This window comes from Tachyglossus aculeatus, chromosome 13 (assembly GCF_015852505.1).
Source record: "Tachyglossus aculeatus isolate mTacAcu1 chromosome 13, mTacAcu1.pri, whole genome shotgun sequence".
NCBI lineage: Eukaryota > Metazoa > Chordata > Mammalia > Monotremata > Tachyglossidae > Tachyglossus > Tachyglossus aculeatus.
Window position 1 is genome coordinate 663,600 of NC_052078.1, and position 16,444 is coordinate 680,043.

At 56.7% G+C, this 16,444-nt stretch overlaps 1 protein-coding gene across 1 annotated transcript in view; it reads right to left on the reverse strand.

Annotated features, from left to right (window-relative positions):
* Positions 1–6,435: 6,435 nt before the first annotated feature.
* CTDSPL (CTD small phosphatase like) overlaps positions 6,436–16,444 on the reverse strand; it is a 36,877-nt gene continuing 26,868 nt past the window's right edge. The window contains exons 2-8 of the mRNA XM_038755704.1: positions 14,190–14,344; positions 13,569–13,601; positions 13,141–13,242; positions 11,865–11,921; positions 10,287–10,379; positions 9,314–9,499; positions 6,436–8,645 (exon numbers count right to left, since the gene is read on the reverse strand). Coding sequence (XP_038611632.1) covers positions 8,520–8,645; positions 9,314–9,499; positions 10,287–10,379; positions 11,865–11,921; positions 13,141–13,242; positions 13,569–13,601; positions 14,190–14,344 — 752 coding nt within the window. The 3' untranslated portion in view covers positions 6,436–8,519. The remainder of the gene's footprint in view (positions 8,646–9,313; positions 9,500–10,286; positions 10,380–11,864; positions 11,922–13,140; positions 13,243–13,568; positions 13,602–14,189; positions 14,345–16,444) is intronic.

The following is a 16,444-nucleotide window of genomic DNA, read 5'->3' on the forward strand; positions in this document are numbered from 1 at the left end:
TCGACCCTTAACACAGAGCTTGGCCCATAGCGCTTAACAAATACTATCATCGTCATCATCATCATCATTATTATTAGTTATTAGGAGTCAGGGACCGAGAGGGGAGAGTCAAGGCTGTTGGAAAGTTCATGCTGGGTCACTGACGAAGAGCCAGGGATGGAGAGGAGAGACAGGATGTTGGGTGGTCCATGCCGGGTCACTGGGGGAGTCTTAGGGATGGAGAGGGGACTATCGGGGGTGTTGGATGGCCAATTCGTGGTCACTGGAGGAGAATCATGGATGGAAAGGGGAGAGTCAAGGATATTGGATAGCCCATGCTGGGTCACTGGGGAGAGACAGAGGCAGAGAAAGGAGAGTCAGGGCAGTCCGTGTTGGGTCACTGGAGGAGAGTTGAAGATGTCCATCCTTAATCATGAAGATGGGTGTGCAGAAGGTCTACCAGCACCCGGTTCTTCTCAGAGTACTGGCCCCCCTGGGGGAGACAGAGCCCCGGAATGGACTGGCCAAAACTGACCACTCAGGGCCGGTTTCTCGACTCCACCCTTGCGGAGCATCGATTAGTGTCCGTCCCTGGGCAACCGGACGACTGCCGAGTGGTCCTTGCCCAGACGTCGGAGAAAGGGGCGAAGGGCCTCCGAGTGTACGTCAGGCGAGAGGTCCCCCGGGAGGGTGGGGAGCCAGCCGGACGGATTTCCCCTCCCCCTAGCCCTCCTTCCCCTGGAACAATGGCCCTGCAGCCCGAACGGCTGAAAACCGGTTCCGCAACTGTTGCAGCCTTCGAGGTCGGGGACGGGATGTGCGGCCGCAGGACCAGCGCCCTGGTCTCCCCCGCGGCCCGGAGCCACCGCAGAAGCCGGAGAGGGTGGGGGACCAGGAGGAGAAGAGGAGGAGGAGGAAGAAGAGGAGAGGGAGTGCTGCGAACATTGAGGAGCGCCGGGGAGGGCTTAGGGAGTGAACTGATAACTTCATGCGGGGGTGAGGGAAGGATGGCACGCGCAGACTCCCCGTTCGGGATCTTTCCAGCCGCTCGGGGCTGTCGGGCCGTCGCCCCATCCCTCCTGGCGAAGGGGGAGAAGAAGCTAGGTGAACAGGGAACGGGAAAAAGCGGGTCACCGGGAGAGAAGACCGTTTAAACCGGGGAACGATGCGGCAAGGATGAGGAGAGTTTTGAGCTCGAAGTCACAATCTCAGTCCCCCACCACCACTCGGTCCAGGCCCAGCCCAGTCCGATCCGGTCCATTTCCAATCTGGAAGTGGAGTCTGCGCGGAAAATCTCAAGAGAAGCAGGGCTAGAATCAAGGCCAGGGGCATGGCGCGATGCTCCCCGGGCGGGCCGGTGAGCGTCAACTCCCCCGAAGGCCAGCGCGGCCCAGAGAGGTCATCCGGTCCACCCCCCTGTATCGGAGCAGGTCCCGCGGGTCTAACTTCAATCCCTCTCCCCACTGTGGAGCTAGGAAGCGGCTTCAGTTTCTGCTCCTCCTTGCGGTGGCCGGCGGCGGATAGAGAACCGGAATCTACCGGCCGTGTCCGGTGTCCCGAACTGCCCGGCCCTGTCAACCCTCCCTGCGAACCCCCTCCTCCAAAGCTAGAGAAGCGCTGAAACGGACGGTGGGGTGGCGGGAAGGGTGCTCAGCGTCCGTGCGGGAATGGGCGGGGCAGGACTTTAAATGGGGGTCCCCCAGCGGAGACCCCCGATCCAAACCTCGGCAGGGAGACAGAGTGGGTCAGCTGTCCAGCAGACTCCGGCCAGGCTACCGAAGATCCTCTCCATCCCCTCCCCCGAATCTCATGGACCCTCTGGTCAACCCCGGGAGATCCGTGTAATTATAATAATTACAGTTACTACGTGCCAAGCACTGTCCTAAGCACAGGCAAGTACAAGGTAATCAGGTTGTCCCACGTGAGGTTCAAAGTCTCAATCCCCATTTTACAGATGAAGTAACTGAGGCACAGAGAAGTTAAGTGACTTGCCCAAGGTTACACAGCAGGCAAGTGTCGGAGCTGGGATTAGAACCCACGTCCTCTGACTCCCAAGCCCACGCTCTTGCCACTAGGTCATGCTGCTTCCCATGGAACTGAGGTCTCGAGAGGGCTAGCAACTGACCCAAAGTCCCACAGCAGTCTGGACCAGACTGTACTTCCCAAGCGCGCAGTCCAGTGCTCTGCACACTGGACACACTAAGCACTCAATAAATACGATTGAATGAATGAATGAACAAGGTTCCCCATGTCATCCCCACCGCCCTCCTTAGATTCTGGACTGACCAGAGAAGCAGCGTGGCTCAGTGGAAAGAGCCAGAGCTTTGAAGTCAGAGGTCATGGGTTCAAATCCCGGCTCCACCAACTGTCAGCTGTGTGACTTTGGGCAAGTCACTTAACTTCTCTGTGCCTCAGTTACCTCATCTGTAAAATGGGGATTAAAACTGTGAGCCCCCCGTGGGACAACCTGATCACCTTGTAACCTCCCCAGGGCTTAGAACAGTGCTTTGCACATAGTAAGCGCTTAACGAATACCATTATTATTATTATTCAAATCCAGGCTCCGCCACATGTCTGCTGTGTGACCTTGGTCAAGTCCCTTAACTTCTCTGTGCCTGTCTACCTCATTGTAAAATGGGGATTAAGACTGTGAGCCCCCCGTGGGACAACCTGATCACCTTGTAACCTCCCCAGCGCTTAGAACAGTGCTTTGCACCTAGTGAGCGCTTAATAAATGCCATCATTATTATTATTACCGGAGACCCTGGGGGAGGGCGGCACCCAAAGCACCCCCACCGCAGAGGGGGTGCGGGGAGGATGTCGAGGAGGGGGCTCGCTGGACAAGCAGCGCCTCCCTCGGCTCCACAATAGTTCAGCCCACCCGAAAGGACCCTCCCCATTCCCTGCCAAGAGGTCAGCCCACTGGTGGGTAGGGACTGTCCCTATATGTTGCCAACTTGTATTTCCCAAGCGCTTAGTACAGTGCTCTGCGTACAGTAAGCGGTCAATAAATACGATTGATTGATTGAATTCCTTCCCTTCCCCACAGCACCTGTATATATGTATATATGTTTGTACATATTTATTACTCTATTTATTTATTTATTTTACTTGTACATATCTATTCAATTTATTTTACTTTGTCAGTATGTTTGGTTTTGTTCTCTGCCTCCCCCTTTTAGACTGTGAGCCCACTGTTGGGTAGGGACTGTCTCTATATGTTGCCAATTTGTACTTCCCAAGCGCTTAGTACAGTGCTCTGCATATAGTAAGCGCTCAATAAATACGATTGATTGATTGATTGATTGGTCGGATCTTGTCGGGTCGGAGACACCCATCGTCCGCGCCGGGTTTTACCCAAGCCCGGCCCAAAGCGCGCCACCGCCACCTGGTGTCGCAGAAAGGGAATAGCAGCGCCCTGCGCCCAGCGCCAGGGTTCAATCCGGTGCAGCCTTTCCCTCCCGGAGAGTCAGGGAGAGCCAGCGGAGAGTCGGGGGGTGTTGGATGGCTTCTGCTGGGGCACTCGGGGACAGTCAGGGACCGAGAGGGGAGACTAATTGGTGTCGGAGGGTCCGGTCTGGGTCGCTGAGGGAGCCAGGAAAGGAGATGGGAGAAGCAGGGGGGTGGTGGGATGCTTCATTCTATCAATCAATCAATCAATCAATCGTATTTATTGAGCGCTTACTATGTGCAGAGCACTGTACTAAGCGCTTGGGAAGTACAAATTGGCATCACATAGAGACAGTCCCTACCCGATAGTGGGCTCACAGTCTAAAAGGGGGAGACAGAGAACAGAACCAAACATACCAACAAAATAAAATAAGTAGGATAGAAATGTATAAGTAAAATAAATAAATAAATAAATAAACAGAGTAATAAATATGTACAACCATATATACATATATACAGGTGCTGTGGGGAGGGGAAGGCGGTAAGGCGGGGGGATGGAGAGGGGGACGAGGGGGAGAGGAAAGAAGGGGCTCAGTCTGGGAAGGCCTCCTGGAGGAGGTGAGCTCTCAGCAGGGCCTTGAAGGAAGGAAGAGAGCTAGCTTGGCGGATGGGCAGAGGGAGGGCATTCCAGGCCCGGGGGATGACGTGGGCCGGGGGTCGATGGCGGGACAGGCGAGAGCGAGGTACAGTGAGGAGATTAGTGGTGGAGGAGCGGAGGGTGCGGGCTGGGCAGTAGAAGGAGAGAAGGGAGGTGAGGTAGGAGGGGGCGAGGTGATGGAGAGCCTTGAAGCCCAGGGTGAGGAGTTTCTGCCTGATGCGCAGATTGATTGGTAGCCATTGGAGGTTTTTGAGGAGGGGAGTGATATGTCCAGAGCGTTTCTGGACAAAGATAATCCGGGCAGCAGCATGAAGTATGGATTGAGCACGTTGTTGGGTAGGGACCATCTCCATATGTTGCCGACTTGTACTTCCCAAGCGCTTAGTACAGTGCTCTGCCCACAGTACTTGCTCAATAAATACGATTGGATGAATACCGGGTCAGTGGGGGAGAGTCAGGGATCGGGATGGGAGGGACAGAGAAGCCGCCTGACTCAGAGCACGGGCTTGAGTCAGAGGTCACGGGTTCAAATCCCAGCTCTGCCAATTGTCAGCTGTGTGACTTTGGGCAAGTCACTTCACTTCTCTGTGCCTCAGTTCCCTCATCTGTAAAATGGGGATGACGACTGGGAGCCCCACGTGGGACAATCTGATCAATCAATCAATCGTATTTATTGGGCGCTTACTGTGTGCAGAGCACTGTACTAAGCGCTTGGGAAGTACAAGTTGGCAACATATAGAGACAGTCCCTACCCAACAGTGGGCTCACAGTCTAGAAGGGGGAGACAAAGAACAAAACCAAACATATTAACAAAATAAAATAAATAGAATAGATATGTACAAGTAAAATAGAGTAAAAATATGTACAAACATATACATATATACAGGTGCTGTGGGGAAGGGAAGGAGGTAAGACTGGGGGATGGAGAGGGGGGTGCGGGGGAGAGGAAGGAGGGGGCTCAGTCTGGGAAGGCCTCCTGGAGGAGGTGAGCTCTCAGTAGGGCCTTGAAGGGAGGAAGAGAGCTAGCTTGGCGGATGGGCAGAGGGATTGGGGGCATTCCAGGCCCGGGGGATGACGTGGGCCGGGGGTCGACGGCGGGACGGGCGAAACGAGGCATGGTGAGGAGATTAGCGGCGGAGGAGCGGAGGGTGCGGGCTGGGCTGGAGAAGGAGAGAAGGAAGGTGAGGTAGGAGGGGGCGGGGTGATGGACAGCCTTGAAGCCCAGGGTGAGGAGTTTCTGCCTGATGTGCAGATTGATTGGTAGCCACTGGAGATTTTTGAGGAGGGGAGTAACATGCCCAGAGCGTTCTGGACAAAGACAATCCGGGCAGCGGCATGAAGTGTGGATTGAAGTGGGGAGAGACACGAGGATGGGAGATCAGAGAGGAGGCTGATGCAGTAGTCCAGATGGGATAGGATGAGAGAAGGAGAAGGACTGCTTCCAAAGAACTTGGGAATCAGAAGGTCATGGGTTCTAATTCCATCTCTGCCACTTCATTAATTCATTCAATCGTATTTATTGAGTGCTTACTGTGTGCGGAGCACTGTACTAAGCGCTTGGGAAGTACAAGTTGGCAACATACAGAGACGGTCCCTACCCAACAGTGGGCTCACAGTCTAGAGCCCACTTGTCTGCTGTGTAACTTTGGGCAAGTCACTTAACTTCTCTGGGCCTCAGTTTCCTCATTTGTAAAATGGGGACTGAAACTGTGAGCGCCGCATGGGGCATGGACTCTGTCCAACATGATCTGCTTGTATCCACCCCAGCGCTTAATATAGTGCCTGGTATATGGTAAGTGCTTAATAAATACCATAATTATTATTATAACTATTACTTTGGGCAGAATGGGAGTCACTGTCTGACCTCACCTCCAACCCCAGGGCTCCTCCCAATATTGTCAGAGGGGACATGGACAGGAAACAGCACTGAGTGCAAAAGGAGTGACCAGGGCATGCTGGACACACACACACATACACACACACACACCCCACACAAACCCCCACCTCCTTCCCCCCTCCATCCCAACCCCCCACTGCCCAGACTGGGTGATCCACACAGAAACTTGCAGCTCTGGCAATGATTCGGTACCCAACATGGCAGCCAAGCACCTTGAGAATGTATCTTCACTGCAGCCCTGGCTCCCACGATGTATGGAATGAGCACTCGGGGTGACTGCGGTCCCCCCCACAGCATCCCCACCCCGTGGATGTTCTGCCTGGTGCTCTACCCACATTACCAGCTGACTAGGGGAGACACTGACCCAGGGCATCGCCTATGAGCTAGGCACAGAATGGACAGCAGGGCAGAGGGGGCACGTGGCTTCTGGGGCACAATACAAAGTCAGTTCAGTACAACCAATCGAGAGATGGCAGGCGCTCGTCCCAAACAAGTTTCGCCATTTCTGCAGTGTTTTCAAACGAGCGATTTAATAAAAGTTACAATGAAAATACCCGTATTCACTATTGTCATTTCTCTTCTTACAAAGATCCTACTAATTTTCCTGGCCCTGAGAGAGCCGTATTGCTTCATTCGCGGACAAGCCGCAATGGCCAGCCAGAGCGGCTCAGCGCCGACGGGCCTCGGAAGGGTGAGGATGGGCAGGATGGACAAGGCACGCCGACCAGTGAAGTCCCACCGATGTTCCTAGATAGGCGAGACCACGCTGGTGTTCCCAGATTGGGGAGGCCCACCCAGCGTTTCCCTGTCGGTAGTTCATAGGGACTTCAGACGCTCCTAGCTTGCAGGATCCAGGCCGGCTCCACTCCTTGCGCATGCCGGCTCCAGGCTTTTCATCAGCAGGCGGTGGCTTATGCCCGAGATCCTTCCAGCAGGTCATCTGGCTGCCTGGTGCTCCCAAGCTCACCTGACCGCCCATGGGAGCTTCGGTGGTGATGACCCCCTCCACGGAGATGCCGGGACCCCACCCGATAAGAAACATTCATCCACAAATGGTTAAGGCAACGACAACTTTTGGTCTCTGGTGCTCACAGGTTCTCGCGGTAGTGACAGCCATGTTGTCACTGGGGGCCTCCACAGCCTTCCGGCACAAGGCCCTTAATCAGCCCAGTCATGCCAGGTGAGCCCGGGGTTGGATCCGTTCCTCTGGAGACACTGGGACTTGGGGTGAGGAGGTGCCCCACCTGAGCCGGCCTCTCTGCTCCGGGTTTCCAGCACATTTTCCCAGCGGTTCCGAGCTCGGCTGTCTGGATGGCCCCATCTCCAGCGGGGGACATGTCTCTTGGCACCAAGGTGGCACCTTCTGAGGGCCGACCCGAGGCAAACTGGGCAGTGGCCATGCTACCTGGACTAGCCTGCCTAGAGTCCAGCGACGAGGGATGGTTCCCCACAATGGCACCGGGTATAGGTGTGGAGGCAGATAGGTCTCCTATCCCCAGCCTCCCCCCAGAGAAGGGGGAAGGGTACTGAGAGGAGTCATTTCCTTCCCCACTCCCACGGCCCTGTGACCCGTCATGATCCTGCCCCTTAACCGGCAATGGCAGTCACAGGGAGCATGGGCGTTTGGGGATTCTGCCTGCCCATAAGACCTAACCTTGGGGCCCAGTGGGCCTGGCTACCCAGAAGGTTTTTGATTGGACAGACTTTCTCATCAGTGACTAGATTGTGTGTCCCTGGCCCCCCACCCCAGTCACAGGGCGCTCAAGTGCTGGCGCCCGGGCAGGGGGCTTGAGTAGGCACGTGCAAACCCCTTTCTCTGGGGGAAGGCTAGGGGTAGGAGACCAACCTGCCTCCGTCCCTGTCAGCTCCTTAAAGGCAGGGATCGTTTCTACCAACACTACTGAATTACTCACCCAAGCACTTAGTCCAGTGCTCCACACACAGCAAGTGCTCAAGAAATACCATTGTCTGATCGATCCCGCCCGTATCAAAGGGCACCGATGGTCACAGGCCCAGCCCGGGCCTGTGTCGGGCTGGAGCAGGGAGGAGGGCCAAACCAGGAGCCGCCATCACCTGCCATGGGGACTCCCCGCTTCCAGATCTTGGCTTTTGGACACAAGTATTGGCTTCCCTTCCCAGCCATCTCAGGGCTCTGCAGAATTCCCCTTTCCTCCTTTTTTGAGCATCTGCACAACAAAGACTAAGAGATGCCTGGAAAGATGCAGTGTACAAAAATGAACTTTTATCTTAAAATAACATTCAAAAAGGCACTTCATTTGGTAGGAAAAGAGTCCAGAGACAGGTCAACTGCTCTAAGCGCAGGTGGGGCAAGGTTAAAAACGTCTGCGTAGTGGGGACGGGGGGAACAGGCGTGGCCCCTCTCGGACACACGCACATGCCACCGCTTAGCCTGGCCTTTCCCGCGGGAGGAGGCGGGCCTGGGATGGTGCGAGGTGTCCGCTTGGCAGATGCGTCCCATCCATTCCAAGAGTCCCTCCGGGAGAGAGAGAACTCTGTCTTCAACCCAGTGGCCCCAGAGGGCAGAGGTGTTGGCACGGGCTGGGGGGAGAGGGTGTTGGCAACGGCGGCAACGAGCTACCTGCCGCCCAGCTTGTGCAGGGTCCCATATACCTCCTCCTCCCGGCTCAGCCCCTCGAAGAAGGGGAGGAGGTCCAGCAGCTCTGTGTCCGTCATGTCGTCAAACCACGATTGCACAGGGACCTGCGGCGGGGAAGGGAACGCGTCAGGAGCGATCAGTGGGGCACTGGAGCCCGGCCAGGGGAGGCTTGGGGCTTGCTGGCCGGGCGATGGCTACCGTGGAAGACTGAACTCCTCCTCCTCCTCCTCCTTCTTGTCCATGCCCGGTCCCTTCCGGGAGCTTCTGACTGCTGGGGTGGGGAGGAGGGCGCGGCCTCATCACCGTCAGGTTGTAGCGAGTGCCCAGGAGCAGAGCGCCGTACTGGGCGTTTGCAGTGTGGAGAGTGCTTTGCAGGGCACCTACTGTGTGCTGAGCACTGTACCAGGTGCCAACTGTGAACAGAGCAGTGTGCAGGGTGCCTACTTGCTGCAAAGTACCGTACTGGGTACCTGCTGGGTGCAGAATGCTGTACCAGGCATCTGTGTGCAGTGTGCCATACTGGGTACCTACTGGGTGCAGAGTGTCTTACTTGCACATGCTGCGTTGGGGGAGGTGGAAAGGAAATGGGGGTGAAGGGAAGGGGAGAGGGGCAGGGACTGAGGGCAGGACCTGAGCACCCCCTGGCCGGCCTGGAAATTCCCACAGCCCCCCACCTTCACGATGGCTAAGTGCGGCTCCTCCTCAGAGCTCGGGGTCCGAGGTCAGGCCGGTGCCCTCCACCCTCCTGCCCTACCCTGCCCTGAGCACTCACTGCGTTCTCAGGGTGGAAGATGTAAGATGCAGGCGAGTTGTCGACGATGATCACTTTGTTCAGCTCCCGCCCCAGGCGGCTCAGGTCCTTGACGTAGTTCCCCCGGTGGAAGACACAGGACTCCCGGAAGAGGCGGGCCCGGAACACCCCCCAGCGGTCCAGCAGGTCAGCCACCGGGTCGGCGTACTGCAGCCACCGGCCAGTCGCCCACGGCCGGAGGGAGCAAACGGCACGGCATCATCAGGCTTGGGTGGGTCGCCCCTATGGCCCCATAGCACGGCAGCCCTTTCACCCCCAACACTCTCGGCAGACTCAAGGTGGGGAAGGCCCAAAGCCCTGATGCCTGATGGAGCATTCAGGGAGCCCAGAGCCACTTTTATAAATGGGTTCCCATGGCACATGCACTCACGTGCCCCACAAACGCTGGGATTTGAAATCAGTGTGTGCCAACACAAGCTGGGAGCTCCGAGGTACCACAGAAAGCTGCTGGTCAAGGCTCCCACAGGGTCCTGACTCCCCATAGAGGGTATTCCCCATCATCCCTGTGGTCACTGGCTGTGTCCAAGGGTCGACTCTGGGGAGATGGTGACCTCTCGGCTCCCCAGCCCAGAGGAACAGGCCTTCCCGGACAGCCAAGCCGGGTCCCACTGTGACCGTGGCAGCGTAGCCGCCTCCCACGGAGGCACGTGGCCTCGCCTGCGCCTGCCGGTGCCGCACTAAGCCAAGGCCATATGGGACATGGTTGCCATGGAAACCCGCCCCACCCACGCTCCAGCAGAGTGGCACTGGTCCCACGCTGGAGCGGGAGATGAGGGGAGGGATAAGGGAGGCACCAACTAAGTGTCAGTGGTGGAGGGGGGTGTACAGGACACCTGTCGTGCCCCATCCCCAGCAAGAACCCTATTTCCAAACCTCCGTACCTAGGGTGCCACGGCCACAACTCCCTGCCCCCAGCCCCCGGCACACGACCAACCTTAGCCAGACTGGCGGTGAAGAGCACACACTCAAACAGCTGTCCCATCCTCTGGAGAAACTCGTCCACATGGGGCCGCTTGAGCACGTATACCTGAAACGAGACAAATCGACGGCAACTGGTAGATGTAGTGGACGTGGGCAGGTCCAGGAGGGCGGAGACCTCGGTCCCCTGACAAAGAAGCAGCATTGTGTAGTGGATAGAGCACAGGACTGGGAATCAGAAGGCTGTGGGTTCTAATCTTGACTCCGCCACTTGTCTGCTGTGTGACCCTGGGCAAGTCACTTCACTTCTCTGAGCCTCAGTTCCCTCATCTGTAAAATGGATTGAGACAGTGAGCCCCAAATGGGACAGAGATTGGGTCCAACTCTATTTCCTTGTATCAACCCCCAGCACTTAGTACAGTGCCTGGCACATAGTAAGTGCTTAACAAATACCACAATTGTTATCAATATTACTATTACTATTACTATTATTATTATGAGCTTGGACCTGAGCCATGGTCTGTAGGACTTGGGGAGCGCTATTGTCCCGAGTCCGACAGCCATTTTCGGGGTGGGGAACTGCCCACCCAAGCTGCCGGGGCCCTGGTCACAATGCCATGGCCTCCCCAACCTCTTGTCAGCTCCCACCTGCCCCCAGCCCTATAAAGGCCTGATGTGAGAGATGATCGGAGCCTGGGGGTGAATGGGACTGAGCTATGCTAACAGATGCCAATGGGGATGGTGAACCGTGCCAGACCAAGGACTCTGCCTGGTGGGGACCCAGAGGCCACTGCTCCCCAAGTTAGAACAGTCTGGTTTTCAAAAATGGCAGCTGGGAGAGCTTCCTTGGAACAGAAGGCTTTCACCCTGGCAAATTTAATGGGCTTTCTATGTGCAAAGCGCTGGATGAGCATGTGAATAAGATCGGACTCAGACTCTGTTCCCATGGGGCTCCGAGGGTGCAAGGGAGGGAGAGCAGGGATCTCATCCCCATTGTCCAGAGGAGAGGAAACAGAGGCCCAGGGGGATTAAGTGACTTGCCCTAGGTCACCCAGCAAGCTAGAGACAGAGTAGGAACTAGAATCTGGGTCTCCTGATTCCCAGCTCTTGATTCCGCCCCCAGGCCTTGCCGATATACAAAGTGAGTTCTCCTGAATGTTGTTTTTCTTTCAGAGAAGTGCCCACTTACCCATTGGCCCCATTCTGAACCCCACAGTTTGGGACAGGGTAGAAGTTCGGCTGGGCCCCAGATCTGACGTTCGGGTCAGTAACCCCGTGCTCTCGGGCCTCTGACTTCCTTGAGCAGAGGTGAACCAGGTGGGGATCCCGGACTCCCCGGGCCGAGTTGCTGTGGCCACCCCCTGGGGCAAGTAACCAAGAACAGGCCAATCTGAGCGCACACAGCCTATCCTGGATTACTTGAACCAGGTCGCAGCCTAGGTGCCCGCCGGCGCCAGGCCCGACTTGAGCTGGGTATGGCCTGGGTCCGACTGCCAGTTTGGTCTCTGTATCAACAGCGATGTGTCCCCTGTCCCAGCTGGCAGAGGGCGGAGGGCGTGAGGAGAACTTTGGAAGTGTGGGTGCTGGGGCTCACCTGATGGACTGTGCCGTCAATCTCCACCGGTACGATGAAGTCGGCATTGCTGATGGGCTGGGAACAGGAAGGAAGCCAGTGTTTTTGAAGCCGAGCTCCATCCCCCACCCTTTCAGCCCTTCGGCCCACCAAGCTCTGGTGAGCCGCTCACTCCTCAAGCCCTTCAGGGTGGACCTTCCACAGCCCGGGACCTAACCCTCTTCCCACCTTCCTCTTGCCCACAAATTATCCCAGTGCCTGCCACCCCGGCTAGACTGGAAGCTCCTTGAAGGCAGGGGCCATGTTTTCTAACTCCACTGCACTCCCCCAAGAGCCTAATATAGTACTCTGTGTAGAGCACACGATAATCTCCTTGAGATCAGGGATTGTGTCTACTCACTGTGCTGTACTCCCCCACCTCAGCTGTCTATACAGTGCTCTGCAAACACAGTAGACTGTGAGCTCCATGAGGGACAGGATCATGGTCTCTAACTCTATGGTACTCCCCAAAGGGTCCTGCAATTGCTCTGCATACCAGCAGATTCTATACCCAAGGTAGGGACAGTGTCTACTCTATCTTCTCTACTCTCCTCAGTGCTTAGTACAGCACTCAGCATCTAGTAGACTGCAAACTCCTTGAAGGCAGAGATCACGTCCTCTAACTCTGTGGAACTCTCCCAAGGGTCCTGCAGAGTGATGTGCTACACAGTAGATTGTACATTCAAGGGGAAGAACCGTGTCTCCTGATTCTATTCTGCTCTCTCCAATGCTTAGTATGGTGCTTAGCACCTAGTAGGCTGCAAACTCCTTGAGGGCAGGGATTGAGAAGCAGAATGCCTAATGGATAGAGCAGCCTGGGAGTCTGAAGGACCTGGGTTCCACCACTTGTCTGCTGTGTAACCTTGAGCAGATCATTTCACTTCTCTGGGCCTCAGTTACGTCTTCTAAAAAATGGGGATTAAGACTGTGAGTCCCATGTGGGACAGGGACTGTGTCCAACCTGATCTGCTTGTGTCTGTCCCAGTGCCTAGTACAGTGCCTGGCACATAGTAAGCGCTTAACAAATACCACTATTATTGTTATCATTATTATATCTTTTTTTAAATGGCATTTATTAAGTGCTTACTGTGTGCAAAGCACTGTTCTAAGCGTTGTTCTCTCCCAAGTGTTTAGGGCACCACTCTGCTAGCAGTAGGCAAACAGTGGACAAGCTTGGTTGACTGACTGACTGACCGCTCCTTTCCAGAGACCGACACAACGACATCGCCGAGAGCAGGATTGGGCCTTCCATCATTACCTTGAAAGAGCTGTGCACTAGTGTCTCGTCTAAGTCAATGACCACACACTTCTTCCCGTAGTCTGGCAGCGTCAGCTCAGGGAGCAGGAAATTAGCTGGCGGCTGGGGGAAGAAACCAGGAGAAGCCACAGGTGAAGCGCCCACATGGCTGGCTGCCTTAGTCCAGGCCCCAAGCCCGAGCCCGTTGACCACGGTTCGCTGGGGGACATTTGGTTTCAAGCTCTCAGGTGATGAGAGGGAACGGGCATGGAGAAACGCTCCCAAATCACCTGGGGATGGTCCTGGCTCTACCGCCGCCAACCAACACCACACTACGGAGGTCCCCCTGGCCACCCCCCCGATCCAGAAGCTAACAACCACTGGCCCAGCTCCCCCCGCGGCTCACGGTGGGTGACAGGGGCACCCTGACAGTGCAGAGAAATACGTACGCTGGGGATGGGGATGACCTGCATCCGATCTCTCTGTGGAAAGAGAAGAAAAACCATCACGGGTGTCGGAGACGGCTCAGGCTTCTGACCTAACTCCGTGGTCCACGCCCACGCCCGCACACGGCCAAGGACAGCCACCGTCCACCTCGGAGGCCGGGTCACCAGGCTCGCAGCAGGGCCCTGGAGCCTGCGTCAGCATACGACGAGGGAGCCAGGGTTGGCGGGGAGGAAGACGGGGCAGGGAGGGAGGGGGCGCAGAAGAGGAAACATTTGTCTGAAGCCTGGCCGCTCCATTGGGGGGGGGGGCGGGAGGGGTTCCACCTCCCACACAGGGCTGCACCCGCTTCAGAGACTCGATGCCCAAGGACGGCACTCAATGGTCTGAGCCTGCTGGCAGCAGGGGGGCGGACTCCCTATGCTCCTGTCCAAAAGAGGCCCTGGGCATACGGGGTTCAGTCTCTTTGTCCTCTTCTAATCATTCAATGAGTTTAAAAGGCGGTATCGGCCCTTACGTACATAGCCTCATACTGCATGTGTTCCCTAGCTCTAATTTATTTTAACACCCATCTCCCCGAACAGACAGACTGTAAGCTCCGTGAAGGCAGGATCAGGTCTACCAACCTTCTGCAGGCCTCCATTCTCCTCCACCAGCGGGGGCAGCACATTGGCATTGTGGGCTGCGGGGGTTTCGGCGTGGTAGTGGCGGAAACAGCAGAATAAGGAACTGAAGATACTTCGTCGCCGCTGCTTCTTCGAGCTGATGCTGCATTGGGGCACTGTGGGGGCAAGCATGTGACATGTCAGAGAAGGCCAGTGCCCCCCAACCCCCTGGTGGGGTCCACACTCCCAGGTGGTCCCCTTCAATTCCTGCAGGGTCAGCAGGACTTCTGTGGATTCAGGATGCTCCAGCCCTGGGCCTGCCCCCCTACTCCGTCCTTGGAGTCTAGGAGAGGGTCAGGGAGAGGAGGGCAGCCAACCCCGGCCATGGGGAAAGCAGACCCCGGACCGGTGGCCCTCGCTTTTTCTGAGAGGGCACGGTGGGCAGCCGGAGTGCAGAGCATGGCCTTGTGGACAACGTGGGATGGCCGGGCTATCTGGAGGAAGGGACAGGTCCTGTCCTGACATGTTCCTCCTCTCCGGGGGAAATGGGGCGGCCTCTCAAAGGCCAGGAGAACATTCCAGTTGGCCTTGGGACCGTCCTCGTCTAGAGCTGTGGCCCTGGCCCTCCCCTCCAATCCAACTCCACCCCCCACCATGGTCCCGCCCCTACAGCCCATCTCCGCCCCCCAGCCTGGTCCCACTCCTGGTCATTTTAGTCTCTGGAAGTAACCACCCCGCGCAGCCAGGGCGAGTCGCTCCTCCGCAGGCAGACCAGGGCCAACTGCACGGGTCAGTCGAGGACGCCCACCAACCCCTGCCTGCCTGCACTCTCGTGCCCACGAGTCATTGACCCAGGGAACCTCCTGGTGTTCCTCCAGCAGCTTGCTGCCTCTAAAACCCGGTGAGACAGAATGCCTCCCCCAGGGTATTGGGCAGGGGGAGGGGGGGGGGGGGGAGGCCTGAGGGGATCCTGGCAGGGCTGGCTCCTGCTTCACTCCCCCAAGTCTCGGTGCAGCATTCCTCTCGCCATGGGCATTCAGCCAGACCACTGACTGGCTGCCTGTCTGCTCTGGTCACACCGCTCTCCTCCCTTTTGCTTCGGGCCTGCTGGCCAGGGCCAGGCTGGGGCCAACTAGCCCAGCCAAGGCACCCGATGCCCAGAACGGTGACGTGTGACCAGAAAGGCGGCTAGGGGAGCCCTGCTGGGATATGGGTTTGCATTCCACGGATTGTGCATGGGCTCTGATGCGGATGAGCCAAACAGGCTCCCATCTCCAGCCCGGTGGGGGGACCGACCTGTACAACCATGAGCAATGTTTCCCTGGGTGTTGAGAAGCGCAGTGTAGCTTAGTGGGTAGAGCATGGGCATGGGAGCCAGAAGGACCTGGGTTCTAATCCAGCTCCACCATGTCTGCTGTGTGACCTTGGGCAAGTCACTTCAATTATCTGGGCCTCAGTTGCCTCATCTGTAAAATGAGGATTAAAAATGGGAGCCTCATGTGGGACAGGGACTGTGTCCTATCTAACTTGTTTCTATCTTAATGCTTAGAACAGTGCTTGGCACATAGTAAGCACTTAACAAGTACCATAAATGTTATTATTATTATTATTGAGTGAGACTCACAGCCTGTCAGGCCCAGCACTCTGTTTCCACAGGGGCATTGGGATGCTGGGAGGACATACAGGCTGGTCACTCTCCTGAACACTGGCCCTCATGATCATGGGCGGACCACCTGACACCCCTGACTCTCCTCTCCTCTGGGTCCGTGGCTAGATGGAGGTGATCAGTACCACAGCCAGCCTGGGCCCATCCCGCTAATGGCCCTGCCACAAGGAGGGTGAGTGGCTTCCCCTGGCCAGCTGGTCAGGGCCACCAGCGGAGCCGAGCCCCAAGGATATCACCCTGTTGGCTGGCTTCCAGGCCACTCAAAGTCCCCAGCACACAGAATACCTATGGGTCAGGAAGTCAATCCCTCCCACCCCATGTCAGATCCCAATACTGGGCCAGTATCCCCAATCTACAGGGACCTGGGGGACGGGTGGCATGCTGCCCAGGATGATCCTCGGGGCGCTGCAGACAGGGCACCACCACAGTGCCAGCAGAGAGGAAGATGGGTTATTCAGCTACTTTCTACTGACCTGCTTCAAGGGGCAGCATAGCCTAGAGGATAGACCGCAGGTCTGGGAGCCATAGGACCTGGGTTCTGACCCCAGCTCTGCCACTTGCCTGCTACGGGCCCTAGGACAAGCCACTTCACTTGTCTATGCCTCAGTTT